This window comes from Poecilia reticulata, linkage group LG13 (assembly GCF_000633615.1).
Source record: "Poecilia reticulata strain Guanapo linkage group LG13, Guppy_female_1.0+MT, whole genome shotgun sequence".
Lineage (NCBI taxonomy): Eukaryota > Metazoa > Chordata > Actinopteri > Cyprinodontiformes > Poeciliidae > Poecilia > Poecilia reticulata.
Genome location: NC_024343.1, coordinates 29,211,529 through 29,231,313, shown reverse-complemented (window position 1 = coordinate 29,231,313; position 19,785 = coordinate 29,211,529). Strand labels below are relative to the sequence as shown.

General features: G+C 39.6%; 1 protein-coding gene across 5 annotated transcripts in view; it reads right to left on the bottom strand.

The window, feature by feature from the left end:
• The window catches only part of nectin1b (nectin cell adhesion molecule 1b), a 222,878-nt gene that overhangs the window by 37,705 nt on the left and 165,388 nt on the right, over window positions 1-19,785 (bottom strand). For 4 of the 5 annotated variants that reach the window (XM_008426425.2, XM_008426430.2, XM_008426429.2 and 1 more), the window contains exons 6-8: window positions 17,464-17,611; window positions 15,885-15,953; window positions 2,296-2,389 (exon numbers count right to left, since the gene is read on the bottom strand). In XM_008426425.2, the coding sequence (XP_008424647.1) occupies window positions 2,296-2,389; window positions 15,885-15,953; window positions 17,464-17,611 (311 nt within the window). The remainder of the gene's footprint in view (window positions 1-2,295; window positions 2,390-15,884; window positions 15,954-17,463; window positions 17,612-19,785) is intronic. The other variant, XM_008426427.2, reaches the window with a different exon arrangement.

Genomic DNA, 19,785 nt, shown 5'->3' with positions numbered 1-19,785 from the left:
AAAAACAATAGGTAATTGATTTTTGTTGAGAATTGATCTGTAATTTAAAAAGTCACACTTCCTAAAAGAAAAGCATTTAATTCCTAAAATGTCATCCTCAACAAGCAGAACAGCATATGGCTCACTCTTTCTCCAAAAAGGCTGGTTGGATCTTATGAACTGCCTGTGTTGGTTCTTCATATTCGTCCTTTTCTTGAATTACTGTCAGGGGCCGCAGAAAATCCTTCCTAGAGCTGCAATCGGCCCCCGGGGCAGCAGTTTGGACGCTGCTGCTCTAAAGCTTTCAGTTTCATATTTTAGAAAATACAGCAGAAGACGGTTTTTCTTCCTTTCTTTTTAAAAACAAATTCCCTGAGTCCCAGCAACATTAACACATTAAAACACACGACAGCTGAAGGGAATAATCTTGGCTCCCCACATTTATATGGATTTTGTTTTGACGTCTGCCCGCCCGCGTGAAGCATTGTTGCCTGCCACTTCCTGAAAACACTTTGCTGTGACTCGGTAGTGACTCCTTGTAACGGAGCCATGTGAGCACGGACTGTCTGGAAAGGTGGGGATACGAGAAAAACCTGCTTTATTGCTGCATCCTAAAAAAAAGATATAAATTACAGTGAATTACTTGATAAAGTTTTGCTAAGGCAAAACCTCTAGAAGTTCAAAAAGTAGGGAGAGCAATAATTAGAGCTGTGTCATTACAAGCTGCCTGGTGGCTGTGCTGATTATCTCTGTGTCATTTAAGGAGACTGCTCATCATGATGACTGACAGGCTTTCAGGCAGGAACTCGCCAGCTAAGTGGATGAAGACACGAATGAAGATAGAGTCATGATTTAGAGTTCAAATTCAAATAATCCCTTAATATTTTGGGACGGCGTGAAATCGACGTTTTGTATGATAAAATCGGGCCGCTGCTACTTTGTGAGACGTTGCTGTGCAGAATCAGTTCTCAGAAAAAAAGCAGCACCTGGATTTATTGTAGATTTTCTTGCAAGCATGACAATTTAAAACTATGCAGATTTAAAAATATGCATAAACTGCATAGTCATTTGGTTAATTTAAATGATTTTAAAGGGACTTTGTGGAGGGTTTTCCAATTGTTAAGGATGAATTGTTTCCAAAAGAACTGATGAGTGTCAGGCTTGTTTTAGATTTGACCACAACAAATTTAAAGAATGGTGCACCGATTTATTTTCTTATTTTTGAGAGACCGGCGATCGGCTGATTTTTACAGGTGAAGCCGATTTTATCGACCTCAGAAAAGGTTTAAAAATCAACCGCTGGTTTGACGGACAGACCATGTCTGCACGCTTGCAGTTTACAACAAGCACCCCCATATTGCCAATTCAGCAACTTTCTTGCTATGTTGAGCAACATTTCAGACAACGAAAATTGGCATCTGCCGAAATTGGAACCGGCAGGTCAGGTTTTTAACTGATCGGTAATTGGCCAGATAACTGCAATCGGTGCATCCCTAAATTTAAATAAGCTCAAAATGAGGAAATAATTGAACTAATTAGATGAGATGTTTTGGTGCAAGAACACACATGCAGACCATCATCTTTTTAGGACTGGAATTAGCTGCTGCTGGTTTTGGATCAGTAATGTAACGTCATGATGCTGCCACCCGAGTCAAACAATGAGGTCATCTGAAGGACTTGGCAGAACCTGGCTACCTACTGAGGATGTGATTCGCTCATTTGGTTAAAATGCTTTGGACCTGGATCACGTCTGAAAGTTGCTTGAAGCCTGGATTTGAAGAGCCGTGGTTTAGATCAAATCATGTTTCAAACTGGCCCATTGAAAATCTGTGGCGAGACTTCAAAACTCACAGTTCAGACATTGTCTTCTCAATTTAACTGTGGTTGAGTAAAGAAATATCAGAATAAACATCCATCAGATGTGCACAGCTGGTAGAAACAGCTACACATGAACATATTTTCCATTTTCAAATTATGGTCTACTTTGTGTTGGTCTGTGAAACATTTTGAAGGTGCTGCAGGTTTCTCAAAGTGGGGTCCCGTTTCACCGGGGAACATTTTAAGCACCAGCCTGTGAGGATTTTAACAAAAGGGCACTTTGAGAAAACTTCAGGGGAAATTTCAGGTAACCCTGGGAAATGGGATTCAGCTGAAGTCCAGTTGATGCATATTAAAACCTTTTTCAAGAAAACACAAAAGGCAGAGGCTCAACGCTACTTCAATTTATTCTCATTTAAAGATAAATGCCTCGTTTTTAAAACGGGTCCAAGCTGCAAATGTTCACTTTAAAGTTGGGCAGATAATTAAAAGTCTTACCTGGATGTCGTCGGAGGTCAAGTGTCCCTTCATGTCGCTGTTCTTCTTTTTGGGAGGCGGGGGAGCTGGTTTGTGGGCGGGTGGGAGGTCAGTCCTGTTAAGAGATCGAAAAGACAACATGACACTCAGCACAGTCAGGGTGGGCTGCTCTTCACGTCCCTCACCTTCTACAGCACTCTATAATGAGAAGTCCTGCCTGCACTTGCCTTTTTCACTCTTTCCTTGGATTTTGATAGATCTCGTGTTGGTGGCTTTGTTGCAGCCGCAGCCATCCCTGCCCTTGCAAAGGCTCTCGCTGGAGAGACACTGTGCTAATGAGAGTGGGCTGTAATTGGACACTGAGGTGAGGAGATAGGGATGGAGGGGGTGTAGAGGGCAGGGAGAAGGGCATGTGTGAGTCAGGTCCTCAGGGTTGGACTGAACCTCATCCAGAGTGCCACGTGGACAAACACCCTGCCTACTGTGCAGTGACCATTTGTTTGACATGCCGTTCAGAGCTGTGACACAAAGAGCTCAGCGGGCGCTTTTACCTGAATCACCGGCACCAACACCCTTCATCCTAATGCACTCAACCCTCCCCTCCGAGGCCACACCGGGGAAAACAAACCGGCGACAACTCAAAGCTACATGTGCAGCAAAATATTTACAAACAACATGTTGTTTCTCACTGTCTGGTCAAACAAAAATGTTCCTGCTTTAGGTCAGTTAAGATGACCAAATTATTCATGTCTGTGTTTTCCAGTCACGTAGTGCCATATTAAAGCAGTCAAGTCACTATGCTGCCTTCAGTTGTTAGAAATATGCTGCATGTATGAAACACGATGTAAAAGAAAGTTTACACCTTGAAATTGGGCTTCTGTGTCTTTCCTCAAGCACATCATCACAGCAATCCTCCTCTATTGACCCTTTATCTTCGTTCTGAGGAGTGAAAAGTAGTTTGAACAATGGTGTCTGCCAACTGTTGCTGATGCTAGTCTGAAGGAGCTGAGTGGGGGAGCCGGCGCTTGGCAACCCTAATTGGTTGCAGGATTCCTCAAATATGAATGGAAGAAAATCAGAGCAAAGAGAATGATGCAAAGTTAAAATATTTTGATTTCACACAATACTGCCCATCTAAACGCCAAACTAATTAGATATTTTTCTTTCTTAAAATTCAAAGTGTTCAAAAAATGTCTTTAGTTTTTGGTGAAACTCTGTTTTTAGTTGTTTTTTTTCCCACAGTCTCCTTTGAATGGTTTGCTGGAAATGTGGTTTATTCCTCTAGACAGAACTGGTGCAAATGTTTAGGTTTGCCGGCGGTCATTAGGGTTAGGACAGCTGGACATTTTGTACCCAACTATGAAAAAGGCGTCTGGAGGTTTGTTTGAGTTCCTTTGGATTTCCCATGATGCCACACAAGGAATCAATGTTTTTGAGGAGCTACCATAAAATTATGAATAATAAGTGTGTCTCAATATTTTTTTTTTATCAAATATTGAAAAATCAATAGGTATTTTCCAGACTGCTTAATCGTAGCATATGAGAAACTCTGTTTTTTGAAAAAAGTAATAAAACTTACCCCTTCATTTTTCTGGCCTTTAGATTTGTAATCCTGATTCAGAGTCAGATCGTGAAATAAAAACACGGCTGCATCTCTTTTTAGGCTCCATGTACAAGCATCTTGTTTAACGCTGTAGGTCACATCCTCTTAAAGCAAATCAACAATAAAAATGCCGTGTCGTGATCTAATAGAAAATTAGGTTTATGGACCTGATGGACAGCCGTAATTGAAAGCTTTATGTTGAACTGATCTGAAGTGAATTTGGATAATTATTTCCGACAAAAAGGTTTGCCGCCATGCAGCAGTTACAAAGAAAACCTCTTCCCTCCAACACGCCGGCAGTCAGATGTCATCTGTCGTTCGCTGACATGATATCAGCAGTGATCAAAGATAATGAAGTGCAGCACGGATACTAAGCTGTGTACCTACACGCATTATCTCCACCTCCTCCCGCCTCCCATTCGCACTGGTTCACGTCCTTATTGAATAACATGACCTTTCCGCAAGGCCATGCTGGCGTTTTAATGTGCAGAAAATTTGTGCATGAGTGCACCTCTTAACTCTTTCTTTCACGCTCATTATTTCCGGTCCGTATCACCTTGTCTCCAGACGGGGCTGCAGTGCCCCTGCCAGATTCATGTGGCACCATACTCAGCCTGCCTGCAGCACTGAGGCACAGCTATCACACAGGAAGGCAGCATTCAGCGCATTACCTCCTCGACAAGCCAGAACCTACAATTTTCTCTGAGATAGATAAATATCAGGCTTACAGGAATCCATTCTGCACAGGTGCAGCACCGTGCTCATTAAAAGTATTTTATGTCTTATGACAGACTGCATATCAGTACCAGGAAAAATTCAAAAGGGTTTCACGGCGAACATCGTAATGGTGTTTCGAAGAATGCATTTCAACCCCTCTCTCTGTGTGCCAGCTAACGCTGCGCTTCTGTTTCAAATGTGCGCAAAACATCGTCGATGTGCAGCTAATGGCACAAAAATACAAATTTTTAATTGCTGCGTTTCCATTAAATAAGAAATGCAGTTAAACAGAAGCTGCACCATCATCCTCCTACGACTTCCTGTCATCTTCTTTGTGTTTTCTGCTAGTGGTAACATCTGATTATTTAACACGGCTCCGTTTCTACTGCAATTTTGCAAAATACACAAATTTTGATACAGTTGAAAAACCAATGACTGTAGAGCAAAAACGTTTTATCAAAAAAAAATATATATTTTTTTTCAAAATTGGCATGTTCCCATAAAAAAAAAAAAGAAAGAAGTATTTTCATAATTCCAGTTTGCACAATAATATGCTCAATAAAAACACAGCTACTGAGGCATGGCAGAGAATATAGATGTTTCACTAATCTTGACACAATTTTATTGTATTTTCACACCAGAACCAGAGGTTGGTACCAACCCACATTATCCACATATCCAAAAATATCAATACAAATAAACTTCTATGTAAAAACTGGAATAAAAGATGGAATGACAAAAGGTTTCACCCTCTTATTCCGTCTTTTTACATAGATGTAAAGTTATCCGCATATCTAAAAACGTCAATACAAGTAGGTTTATAAATAAACCTCTATGTAAAAAGACCGAATAAAAAAGTGTTGAAAAGGAGGCGCAAAAATGCAGAGAAAGCCAAGAAAATTGTGAAAACCTGTCAGCTTTTTGAAAGCAATTGTGCCTACCTTCATTAGGGCAAATAAATGCTGTCTGGCCTCATCCTAATTAAAGGCCTATAAAAAGATTTCTTGATACCAAGGGATAATAAAAGAAGCATCTAGTGATAGGTAAAGAGCCCTCTCAAGACGATATTGTTAGTACTGTTTGCAGATGTATGTCTGAACTTCTGAACAGTAAAGTTTGAAATAATCTGAAAATGGAAAAGTGATTATTTAGCACAAATCACTGATGGACCGATGCTCCTGACAGGGCAGAGGAGTAAAAATAAAATCAAGAACCACATTCCAGCAAGACCTTGAATTAGCAGGTATAATTTATTAAAGGCAAATGACAAGTAATGCACTCAAACTGTCAGTCGAAGAAACTCTTAACTGGTTTCAGAGGAAGAAAATAAAGCTGATCCAGTCAACCGTATGAGTTCAATCCAATTAAAAATCTATGGAAAAAAACCTGAGAGCAAAGAGGCTGCAAGATTTAATCACAGATTGAATGAAAAAATATAAAAATAAAGATGATCAACAAAGGATTATATTGTACTAAATGAATAACGTGTTATTCTATTGTATTACTCATAACTTGAGTTGTGGACAAAGTTGTGTTGATCTTTTTCGAAGTGCTGATTACTTGGGTTGTTAACATCTGCTGTGAATCGCACCGAAATATCCTGAGAAAAACATTCATCGGTTCCATACATACGCTCCCCCCTGCTGTAAAATCAGTCTCTCTAATCCAGACACATTTCTCACTCTGACTCGTGAAAAGGTAAAACCGCGGTGTCCGCAGGTGTGGACAAATTCATTCAAACAAGGTGAATCCTGCAATATTTATGAACGGAAATTTCCATTTCAGCCTGCAATTTTTATTTTTTCTACCTACATCGGGTCTTGTGGAAACTCCGGCAATTGCGTTTCATTGCAAGGGAGTCAGGACAAATATGCAGTTTGCAGGGGTCCCCCCCACATGCAGAGTGGTTTATTAAATTTGACCAAACACAAGGATATTGACTCATCTCATGGCTGCATCCCTACAGCGGTCACGTCGGCCGCGATATACCTCCCATTCTCGATTGAATCCTGCAACATTTGTTATCGTGTTACACACAAGCAGCAGCAGTGTGTAGCACAGGATGCTGCTCCCGTTTGACACGTTGCTTGGGAGGAGGGAGCAGAAAGCAGCAACAGTGTTTGATGAAGTGGTGTGTGTGCTGAGAGTACAAATACATAGTAAGACTGGAGCACAGGCGAGCAGATGCCAAGACAAACACACAGCCTCTGTTTGCTATGCAAGTAAACTTCAAGTTTCTAGATGTACGCTGCTTGATTACCTTAACGTATTTGTATAACCAATAGAAAAAGAGACATGAAGCAAAGCAAACTGGATTTTAGGAAACGTTATGATTTTCTTTCAAAAGTATTGTTTTAAACGAAAGTTCATCTACTGCATGTTTATATCTATTCATCAAACTTTTGAGCATGTTTCACAAAGCAAAGTGTCTTTTCAAAAATGAGTGGAAGTGTTAACATTGACTTTCCATTATCATTATCCACAATATTCATCAAATAAATGAAATCATATCTTAGCATAATTTTACCCTGTTTGATGTCTCAGGCTTTGATTGGTTCATTAATAATCTGCAGTTTATCGAGTAAATTAAAGCCATGTCAGTAAAACAAAGTTGAAATAATAGTTGAAACTACTGTTTAATAAAATCAGGGTCTTCATCAAGTCACTGGCTTAACTTAACTTCTGATATGTGTTTATATTACTTACAGCAAGAAGGGCAATATAAATATGACAACACAATAAGCACATCCTTTTTCATGTACAAAATTTATGATACAGAATTTAGACATTGTTTCATTAATCTAACAAATCTGGGAGTTTTTAATTCTTTGCTATGATGTTAAATTAATGATAAATAACATCACAGCTGCAGTGACAAATGTCTTTAATGTCAGCTGACACTGTAGTAAGTAAACAGTATGATGTTTGAGGGAAAGAGGTACGTTTATGAATGTTTTGAAACAATCAAATTATCAATGAGTCCTATTAAAACATAAACATGCTAGCATTAGCCTAGCCGCTCACCATACTTCTCCACATGAAAACATCGGCAGATTGGATTCGTTGAGATTTAACAGTATGTTTGGAAAAAGCTATGAATGTTTTTGGTGATGTCAGAACATAATAACTTTCTTAATGTAGCAACATTTCTTACAGAAACTCCAGTTTCGACGGTTAAAAAAAATTAGAGACGTCATTGTCCTGAAAGTTAGCGGTCAGTTTTCTGTATCTGCTCCGTCTTCGAAAACCCCCAGTCGGTCATGACAGATGGCCTCTCGTACCTATCCAGGATCTGCTGGAGATTTATTTCTATTAAAAGGGGAGTTTTTCCTTTCCACTGTCGCTACAGGCATCCTTGGTATGAGGGATTGCTGTAAAGTCAAAGAATTTTCTGTTGTTGCTCTGTGCTTGTTCAGGAAGAGGGAATGCTGAAAGACAAGCTAATTTAAATGTTTAACTGAACTGAATGCTCCGTTTGATAGAAAAGATAAATTAGCATGTACTTATGACTGAATTAAAATTACTTTTTGTAATGTACCTTTACATGACATTGTGAATTAATGCATTATAAATAATTCAAACTGTATTGAATTTAACATCTGCAAATGTTTGTAAGTGACTCACATTGGTATCGGTAATAAGAGGTTAGCATACAGTAGTGAATTTTCACACATGATACAACATACGCAAACTGTGAATTGAGAAAATGTGCGTATGTGAACACAGAAATAATTACAGCAGGTCTTACAGGTATACATTTTTACCCATTAATTACTTTCCTTAGAGGGTAAAAAAAGCTTAGCAGAGTGCATTTATTAAGTCATTTAGAAAATGCTTGCTTCACAGGCAGTCCCCCATAAAAGGTATAATAGTTACAGTGTGTTGGTAGCTCCAGCATGGGGGCTTTACAGTAGTGAGATTTCTCAGAGGAAGAAGATTAAGCTTTAACTTAAGTAACCTGGTTTCATATAACTGCATAATTTCATGTCTTGCCACCAGAAATAATTGGACCATGCTCTCTGTTAAACTGGATATTATTTCTTAATTTTGGATTTTTATGCAACTAGCATTCAATAACTTAAAAAAGAAAAAAAGCAATTGCTAGATTTTTTTTCCCCTTTAAACCCAAATGGTTTGTTTAATGTTTGACCCCCAATTCTAAGTTACAAAGAGATCCACAATTTGTTCAACATGTTGGCCTAAATATGTTGTAATTTTCCAATCAACTAAAAAACCTTTAGGCAGGTCGCCATTTTTAATTTTTATTTTTTAAATCTGCGCAATCCATTCAAAGCTTTAGAGGAAAAGGGTTTGAATCCCAGGCTGGGATCTTTACGTGTGGAGTTTTCATGTTCACACCATGCATGCATRAATTTTCTCTGGGTCTTCCTCCCACATCTCAGAAGCATGGTCACTCTAAATTTTCCCTAGGTGTGAGTTTGTCCAGTTGTTTGTCCTTTGTGACTCATGTCATGCGACCGACTGGCGACTATAATAGCTTGATGAGTTGTTTTATACCCAACTGGCAATTTGAAGGTATAACTACATTCATAGGGGAAAAAAACAAATACAAGAGTTTTTTTTTAAATGTAAAAAGTATTGTGCTTTTATATATGAGAACATCAATATATTAGAATTGTGACTTTTCAAATAATCAACTATGCAGTCCATTAGTAATGTCATGCTGGTAGGTTTGTGATGCCTGATTGATGCAGAGACCATCACGATCTGATGAGAAGTCGGCTTCTCACCAAACAGACTTCATCATGGATTAGTGGTTTTTCTTCAGGGCTCCAGAAGGCTCTACAATTTATCTCGGCTAGGCTTTGAAAGTGCTGTGTGCATCTGGACAAACAGTTCTGGTGTCATTTCCTGAAAGTGCCTGAGTCGCTCTCGCAGTTTGGAAATCACAATTTAGTTTATGTCATTTACCAAAGGCACTGCATGTCACCTTCACTTTCCACATGTTTGCTATTTCTTCCAAATAGGTATATTTGGAGTGGCCTGTGTTACTTTTTCTTCCCATTGCTGTTTTCTACTGTCACCACCTGTTCTGCAGTTTATTTACCACAACGTCCAATTAGTTGGCCATCACTACCTTAACCCAGTGTTAACAGTCTGTAAGTCTCAGGACCTTTAATGTGGGAAAAATCCCAATTTTTCCAGTTAAAACAAGAAATAGAGAACATAACCAGCAAAATTTGACAGATTGATGCTGTTGCTGCAGATATTTATGTGGTTTCTACTGTGACTTGGGGTTTCTTGGAATGAAAATGTATCCAAATGTAAAACCAAATGTCTTAATCCCAACTGCATATTTCCCCTTTTGGCATTTTAAGCTAATGTAAACATTTTATTTGCATATAGTTGTGTGCAATTACTGATGACTACTTTTTATATTTAGCAGAAAACCTAAAATCACAAATAAGAAACTATTAATAGATGCTTCTATGTTTATACTCTAAAATAATTATTTGGACTGTTCTCAGTTGAAACATCTCATGGATGACATTTGTAGCCCGACACATTTCTGTCTCCAACGCTTTCATTACACCAATCATGTTTAAGCTCATGTGTCTGTTTGTTCATGACGTTGGTTCTGTCAGTCATTAGTCAGAAACAATGATGCTCTCCTCGGCTTGATCACCTCATGTGCATCTCAGCTGTGTGATCGCGCAGGCTTCTTCAGAGCCCAACGCGATGCTGGCAGCATGGGGGCGTCGGCTGTGTGAGACGCAGACACAAACTAGAGCTGACAGGCGCTGCAAGCCTAAGGGGAGCAGAAAGCAGTGGGCAGAGAACCATAAGCTACTCTCTGGCTTTGCACTTTGTTTCCTACACAGACATCCACCTTGAAGACCTCGCTCCTCCTCGCTCGGTTGGCTACAAAAGGCTCAGGGCAGCTTAAGGGGAGATTTGAAGGGGATAGCGATGAGAAAACATAACTAATCCTTAAACTGAGAAGAGTAATCTGAGAGGAAAGATTTACAGCAAAGGAAACAACTTTTTACAGTGCAATCAGAAAAAAAAGTGACCTTCCTATTAGAAGCTGTTGTGCTGGTGAGACTCATTTTTTGTGTTCAATCAGGGTTAAGATGTCCCTCTGCTTTACAGTAAGAAAACACTCTTCCCCTCTCCAGCTTGGTGAGAGATTGTAAAGTGTTGCATCCCCAGAAGCATTTGGATTAAGGAGCCGCCTAAAAACTGTAGCCCAACCCGCAGAAAACAACCTGAAGTGCTGGAGCTGATCCTTGGCACTCCTATTGATTTCTGTTGATCACAATCTTATTTGGCAATTTAAATGCTAATGATACTTTTAATTGCAAGACGGGATAAATGTGATTTGATCTTTAGGAGGCAATTACTTTCATGCTTTGTCTAGCTCCGATCTTTTTCAGAAGGCGGACAACAATTACTCTGCAGAACTCAGATTTCCTTCTTTGCTTGCAAAAGAAGAAAGAGCGGGGAAAGAACGAAACAAGCAAAGTGTTTCTTTTGTGTTCTTTGACAAGTTTATCAAAAAATTATTTCTTTTGCTGAGGAGAGAAGCTTAGCTTCCAAAAACATAATACTTTACAGTCATACATCCACTCGGTTCTAGTGTGTTTTCAACATAAGACATTGTACACATATGTACTCTGATGTACAAAAAAAAAAGACGAGGATTGCCCTAGACACTTGAAACGCATGTAGCACATTCTATACAGCAAAAACAAAGCACCAGTTTTATTTACTGACAGTAGAAATGAAAGATTTCAATTGACACCCAGTACATTAACAATCCATATTCAAAGACTCACATGAGAGACAATCCTACTTTGGTTACAGCTTAAAGCAAGAGGATGTGCGACAATAATTGACCATTTAGCACATTTAAAAGGTCTTCACATAGTAATGATGACCATCTTACAAATCAAAATGTACACAAGAACAAGTTATATCTCTTGGATTTACTTCTTCCAGAATTATATGTCTTTAAAGGTGCTGCTAAACGACACGACTACTGTCCATCAGTGACTTCAAATGCCTTCCAAGATAATAGCAATGTTCTATAACCCTTTAGTGATTTTCATTGTGGTTGGATGTACTTAATACCGCCCGTCACACTATTGCATATCTGCCTTGTACTGTTGTCAATATGCCGTCTGATACCATAGAGTACATAATTTGATTTTCAGTTAAACTCTCAGATTATTTACTACACACAGGCACCACTGGTACAAAATGTAAGTAAATGCTACACAAATATAGTAGCAGTCTTTTGATAACTTGGACTAATCTCATTATAAGCCATGCAGATGCTCTGTCTGCGCTGGTGAACATTCACTCAACTAACTTGGCCCTGTCTTCTGAGGCATTATTTAAGCCATTGAGAACTGTAATATTAGACAATCTTGCGACAGTAATATTGTCACTAATTATTGTGATGATGGTATTAGTTGCATGGGCCACATAGGGGAACGTTGGCTTGCAGGGGAAAAGGGAATTTTTTCCATAAAGTTTGCAGTTAAACTCCATCAAACAAACTGAAATGTGAATTAGTGATACTTGGTAATGATAGCCAATGGCGCTGCATCTAAACAATATTGTCTGATATTAATATTGCACAAATTGACATCATGGCTATGATATATTAGCCATGATATCATGCAGCTCTACTGCAGGCAAATCTGGATAAAGCACTGAACTTTAATCTCAATAGGGTCTGTAGAGTTTGGTGGATTAATTCCAGACATTGATAATATTGATACCAGGTCTGTATCAGACTGATATTAGCGGTGCTTTGGTTTCAGATTCCCTCAACTCTACCTCAGAAAAGAAATTGTTTTGATTTGTTCTCTGATAGTTTTTTGCATTCGTTTGTGTGGGAAAAATGCACAGAAACCATTTTAACATGTTATTAAAGTATTTTGTAGATACTTATAAACTTTGTTCAATTTCTGTTGAAGGTTTGAACAAAAAAAGTCAAAGAAAAAAACCACAAGAATACCTTGACGGCTTGAAGATATATCATACTTAAATAATTAAAAGTATCGGTATCAGTATCGGTATCGTTGGACTTATTTGGTGTTGAATTGATACAAAAATGTGCGATACTGCACAAGAAAACAGAAAAAAAAGATAAAGTGACTCCATGCCAAAAAACCCCCACTAAGTTTTATGCCCTTCATCTGTATGCCAGCATATGTAGCAAGATAAGAAACAGTGTGACAGTAGCTTTATGGTTTTACTCTTACGCAGCTGACAGCATGGTGGAGGTTGGCATCAAAGTAGTTTATACCAGCGAGTATTTACCACAACAAGGAACCAAGCTGTACATCATTTTTTCCCCACTTTGCTATAATTGGCTGTGCTTTTCGGCATTTTGGAGGTCATACATCAAGCTCTGGCAAAACGTAGCGATGAACACATTATTGGGAGAACATCGCCTCTGACAGTGCCTATCTATTTTGATAATCAGTTGACTATTGTGCCAGTGTAGCCTCCAAAAGGAGCCCGGTGATTTATTAGGATTGACCAATTTTGAGTCACATCATGTGCTGCTTTGTGAGGGCAAACAGAGGCGTGACTGGCGGTGCAGTCAGGCATGTTATCAAATGCCCAAGCTTGATTAACAGCTCATCAACATGCAGAATTAAACAGTCTGGCTAAACGCTTCCCCTTTACCCCGACATTACACACTCACATAAAACTATGAATCTCTTTACAGTGATCCTGCAGCTAAACAAACGCGACGCATTCCCTTCCTGCACCTTATCAGCTTTTATATCATTAGATATTTCAATTAGAAGAAGTGAACAAGTTTCTAATATGACACTGAACACGACTGACAACAACACACACAGAGCTTTTCACCACATTTCACTACATGAAGCAATCCATGCCAAAATTAGTGAGACACAACAACGGTCACAGTACTGAGAAAACGATAAGTCATGCAGATTCGATGGGAGTCGTCCACACAAAACGGGAGAAAAAAGAGCAGGAGACAGAGGGAAAAGGTGGGAAAAGGGGGACAGTTATGGATAATATTGTGTCTTAGTGTCACAAAGCTTTAAAGAGACAGTTCAGTTATTCCATTTTTTGCATAATATCAACAGTAGTTCCCAAACCTGCAGTAGAAACATGTAATATCGCAGTGAGTTTGTTGGGAGAAATGTTTAGGCTAACAGATTGACTCCTATTTAGCTAATTTAAGCTACTTTGAACAGCTCAAACTGAAATTATTTGCTATCAAAGTATACAGCCTACAATATTAAACATCTGCATGTTTGGAAGGACGGTTGTCCATCAGTGGACTGATAATTAGCATTTAATAAGAACTGTTCATCCTGTTTCCTCTAAACCAGTGGTTCTTAACCTGGGTTCGATCGAACCCCAGGGGTTTGATGAGTCGGTCTCAGGGGTTCGGTGGAGCCTCTGCCGTGGAGGTAAAGACACACTTGTGTAAAGTCGTGATGACGCCCCGCTTTGCCATCACTTGCTGCAGAGGATCACGCTACAGTGCTTAGCCAATCAGAGCTGCGGAGGAGCTGATTGAAGGAGTTCGACTCTCAGCATGGATTTTAACTTGTGTCTTTATTTACTTCAGCAAAACTCAGTTTTTACCAAATTCTGTAGCTTTCGGTGTACTTCTAAATCTGCTCCTTAGTCGCATCTTTTTGGGGTTGCTACTGCCTCTAGTGGCGTGGGGGGAGGTGGAGGGTAACCTCCCCCCTTCAGTAATGTAATATGATTACATTACTGAATCAGAATACCGCAAAGTCTTTATTATTTATTAATTTTTCCTTCTCTTAAGAATATAGAGCTAATTAAATGATCTAAACAAAACCTTAAAGTGGTTCCAGTTTCTCTCGATGGCCAACCTGTKGAAACTGTGGTAAATTTTAAATACCTTGGGTCGTTCCTGGACAGTCGACTCAACTTTGCTGGAAACACTGACTATATTTTGAAGAACTGTTCTCAGAGACTATCTTTTAAGAAGACTTAGTGATCATGGGGTGACCCAACTAGGCTCTAGTTGGGTCACCAACTAGTTGGGTCATGGGATGACCCAACTAGACCCCTATGTCTTGAATTTGGGGGGGAAAAAAATCATATTTTATTTATCACTACAGAAGGGTTCAGTGAATGCGCATATGAAACTGGTGGGTTCAGTACCTCAAAAACGGTTAAGAACCACTGCCCTAAACCAAACTGTCTACGCTTGGTAAATTAGACCTTGTTCAGCTGAGGTTTTCTTTTATATTTTAAGATCCTAAATTACAGAGATTGTTACTCTGAAAACATTCCATTCAACTGATACAAATTTTCCATGGTATGATGCAAATTAGCAACATTAGGCATAGCTGTAGTACCTAAACAAATTTAGCAATTTTATGCAGTCTATGCTTTGAATTTGTATTACAACATAAGTTTATGTACAAAGCTTTTCCATTGCAGCTTAGTACTCAAAATCGCAAGCTGATGCAGTATCTACTCTGACCGCTAGATGGCAGTAAAAGGCTTCAAATACAGTTCTCTGTATGTGCAGGATCTCCATTAGCATGCACCTTAGTATCAAATTTTCATCAATATTCTGCTTGGGGTCATTTTCATGTGATCTTATTAGATATGAAGTATTTTGTAAAAGTGAATGCTTAACGTCTGTATTCAACGCATGAAATCAAATCAGCTTCAGGTTAGAGACCAAAATGAGCTGAAATCTGCCTTTCTTTTCAACAAAGGTACTGCGATATGTCACGTTTCTAGTACAGGTAACTTACTCACTTTAAAATACAACCTGTCCCTTTAAAGGCTCAACTTTGATTAAGAATTTTATATCTACTTTAAAATCTCCACTCATCTTGGTTGTTTCTATTCAGCTCCGTGAATCTGATCAAGTGGAGCTGGACGCTTCATCTTTTTAATTTTGATGAGGTTTAATTAATCTTGGAGCTGCTTTTAATCAAGCTTCATTTTCTTGCATAATTGTTTATCAAAAGGCATTGCCGTTATTTCATGGAGCTGGATATTTTCTGTTTTTTCCTTTCTTTTCTTTTCTCCTGCGTCAAATGGAGACGCACGAGTTCAGAAGTCTTTATAGATGCATCAAAACAAATCTCTTATTAACACATCAAGTCCAGTGCTTCCGAGTCGTGATCGATGAAAGTTTGCAGCTTTCAGCGCTCACAATGGCGTGCTCAAATATGTCACTTGCAGGCCGCCGTTACATGCAGGCAGCAGAATAGAGGATCCAGGAGGGCAGGGGTCGGCAGGGGACAGACTGGGGTCAGGTGCCTCTACTTTCCTTGTGGGGGACTCTGGCTTCTCTGGAGCCTGTGTCACACAACTATCAGCAACAGCAGCAACAGCAATGCTGAGGGAGTGGAGTGGGAAACAAAGAGCAGTTACTTCAGCGTCAGAGCGAGACAGAAAGATAGATTAGCAAGGAGGGAGAAAGAGACAGAAAGCAATGGGGGCGGTAAGAGTCTGTGTGATTCATCTCTCTTGAAAAAAAAAAAAAAAGAGCTGCTGAGAGGTAGAGAAGTGGGATTTCTGGGTCATTGTGGGTTCAGAGTTGGACATGCAGCCTTTTTGGTCTCCAGGTTTCAGGTGGAAACCAGAAAGCTGCCAGAGTGGCTTCTGACTGCCAGGACGGCTTCTAATATTCTCCACAATCTCGACTTCCAGGCTCATAAAGGCTCTCCTGTCCCCTCAACTCGGTGCTGCACCGCCCCATTCGTGAAGCTTAGGCAATTTTACCAGTCCATTCCCACATCAGAGTAATTTTCAAGGGAACTGGGTTTGCATCTTGAAAATGCACTATTTGCCCAAGTGCATCATGAAAAAAACTTGGCAACCTCTAAGCTATCGGCCGTGCCTGTGCATCTCTTTCTTTCTTCAGCTAGTCGTTCCCAGGGTTTACACACTTTGAGATAACTGCAAAAGTTAATTTAGATTTTTGCAGCTCTGTTGCTCGTTGTTCTCTCTGTTGTACCCAGTGGTCTGTTTTCCTCCCCCCTGTGGACGGGCAGCAGCTGGCAATGTTCAAAACTGTCATGGCCCCTTGGTTTGCAGGCACAACAAAATTACCTAGCTGGCTGGAGGTGGAATTGCAGAAGTAAACAACAATCTGCCTTCAACAGCAGTTTCATAAGAGTAATTGATTCTGCAAAGGAAATCAGTTTTTATTTCCTTTTCTGCAGAAAATGTAAACTTTTACAACATTTCATTTACTGGATTGGGTCAAATCAATATTTAAATCGGTATCCACTGCATCGTTGGTGATGCTAACAGCATGGATTTTATCCATGCCCGTTTTCAGATTGCTCATCTGCTGAAATAGATTTCAAATAAAATTTATTTGCAAAATGTAATGAAGTGTATGCAGATAAAATTTACTCCCAGTCCAGCTAAAAAGCTATGAGAAGTCAGTGTGATGGTATAATAAGCATCCGATGCAAGCTAACCTCTCTTAAGAAGAGACTGCAGCGTCTGTTACTGCAATCAGTCCTGATTAAAACAATGGTGTTTCAGGCCCACATTATAATCAGGAAGCTTCTTAGAAGATATGATCATTGATTCTATCTGCTCTTGAAAATGAAAATGATTATTTTTTTTCCCCACTCGTTTCTGAGCACGACTGTAATTACATTACGTTTCACCCCGAGATGCAAAGGAAATGAGATTATTGACTTCTAGAATAAATGAGACAGAGGCGGGGAAACACATTTGAATCATGTTCCGTCTGAAAACAGTTCAGATGAAAAGGAGTTTTACTTTCATCACCCGACAAGAGTGCCCACCTAATCTTACAACCTGTCCGGCGTAACCCCCCCTCCAATCCCCTCCCAGTAATATTCTCCGGTTCTGGCTTTGGTACTCACAGGTCATTATCTGTCTCTGTGCGGGTCTTCTGCTGCCGCCGATGGACCATGAAAACTGTAACAGCCACACCAATGATGAGTCCAATGGCAACAACACCTCCAAGGATCCCGATAACACCACCTGGGGGACCCTGAGGCATCGGCTTCTCTGCAGACAAGAGAAGAAATGACAGTGTCAGCCTGGGTGTTCGTTGAGTAATTGATGGTGCTACTTGGCAGAAAGGAGGCAGGAAAAGAAGCTGGCGGTGGGGAGGAAGTGGTGGGATTAATGTCACATACTGCGCCTTGCAAAAGTATTCACACCCTTTTAGATGAGGAGCGTCCAAAGTGTAGCGCCTGGACGACTGCTGAAGTGAAAAACTGTTAGGTGCAACAAAAAATATTACATTTTTTAAACCAGGTTTCTGCATTCATCTTAGTTTTTGAGTAAATGGAACCACAGAGTGGCCATTATCCCATTGTTGTTGCTGAGCTAAAATTGGAAAAGGAAAAATAAATTAACCTCAAAATGTCAGAAATTGTGTATCACTTAAAATAAAAACAATTGTGGAATAACAGATTAGATTTTACAAATAACTTTTCTACAAAAATTGATTTTATTAATTTCAATGCTGCTATTGAGCAGATAAAAATATAATTTTAACTTTAAGAAAAAATATGGTTTTCAGCTTAATTTTGGACACTACTCCTTTACATATTTGACACTTTGTTACATTACAATTGGAAGTGGAAGAAAGTTAATGGTTTTATATATTTTTTAACAAATAAAAATCTGAATACTGTGATGCACATTTGTGTCTAAATTTGACTCCAGCTAAATGAGTTCAGATTTTTAGAAAGAAGTAAACAGCCATTCTGAAACACCTGTGCAGTGCCATAGACCTTGAAGGATATTTTTAAAATCCATAATCACAAAAAACATTTTTTTATAGAATTTCAGCCCTGCAAACCTGTTGAAACCATGTCAACATGGAAACAGAAGTGCATTTTAAAAAGAACGAAACAATGACGTGTTCTGAAAGGAAAATCTCTGCGAGCCATTTGACACAGCTTTTTCCGGCTTCAGTCTTTGTGTCATGAAAACACATCCAAATACTATTTTCAGACACTTATTTCAGTGTGAAAACCATTGTCCTGCCTTTCCCTGGCGCTGCATGAATACCACATAGTTGTGGTCATTCAGCAGCTGCTGTCGCTGCTGCATTTTTAATGCGCGCTCCATCAACTGTTCCAAAGAAGCCTGAATTGGCTCCGGCTTGACAGTGAACCCAAAATGGACTCTTAAGTGCATCACAAAGCTATTATATTTTGAACTTCCTGCCATCCCTGAGCTACAAATGCAACATGTATTTCCAGCATTGCACTGGAACAATGGGCCTCATTCTGCTGAATGAGAAACATGTAAATGTTAGACTGTCACTTCAGCTGATTAATGAGGGAGACAGAGGGGTCCAAACCAATGTGGTAAACATTGCAGATTGTTGATGTTGCTCTGCGCACCTTGTTTCCCCGTGTTTGTACTGTTGATAAAGTAGAACATACTCATTTTGGCACAGGAACTGCAATTATACTCCAAAGATTGATGCAGTCTGTTTTGCAGAAGCTGAGCTCGTCCAGCACTTCATCTTCACATTACATTTAGATGTGTAAAGGTTTCTAAAGAGCCTATCAAACGTAATGACCCACATTAGGGTTGGGAAATATTAGAACATGTTGACATGAAACACAGTTCACTGTATGGCTATTTACAGTCGCTGGATCTTAATCATGTTTAGCTTTTTAGGATGTGGCGGAAGATTTGTAACGAGATCATATCACACAAGATCTCAAGGTATTAAAATACCAGAATGTTTCTCATTGCAGCGACTGCGATCTTGTGAGCACTAGCATGCCTTTGATTGATGAAATTGAAATAGAAAATGCCAGAACTACTCTTAAATAGCTTGTTTGCCACCATTTTGGGTTTCCAGTAGGAAGCATAAACAGAAAAGACACAAACGCTATGCTGCGTTCACACCAAACCCATCCGACGCTTCATGTTTGACATGTGTGCACTTTGAATGCAAACCTTGACATTTTGCTCTACACCTCGTGTTTCGCACGTCTGGTTTACATTCATAGTCTATGTGGAGGCGTGTCGTGTCAGCCACGCTCTATTCATAAATCACTCTCGCCGTTGTTTTCCGTTAGATGCTCCAGATTGCATCTATACCCTAAACCAGTGGTTCTTAACCTGGGTTCGATCGAACCCCAGGGGTTCGATGGAGCCTGTGCCGTGGAGGTAGACACACTTGTGTAAAGTCGTGATGACGCCCCGCTTTG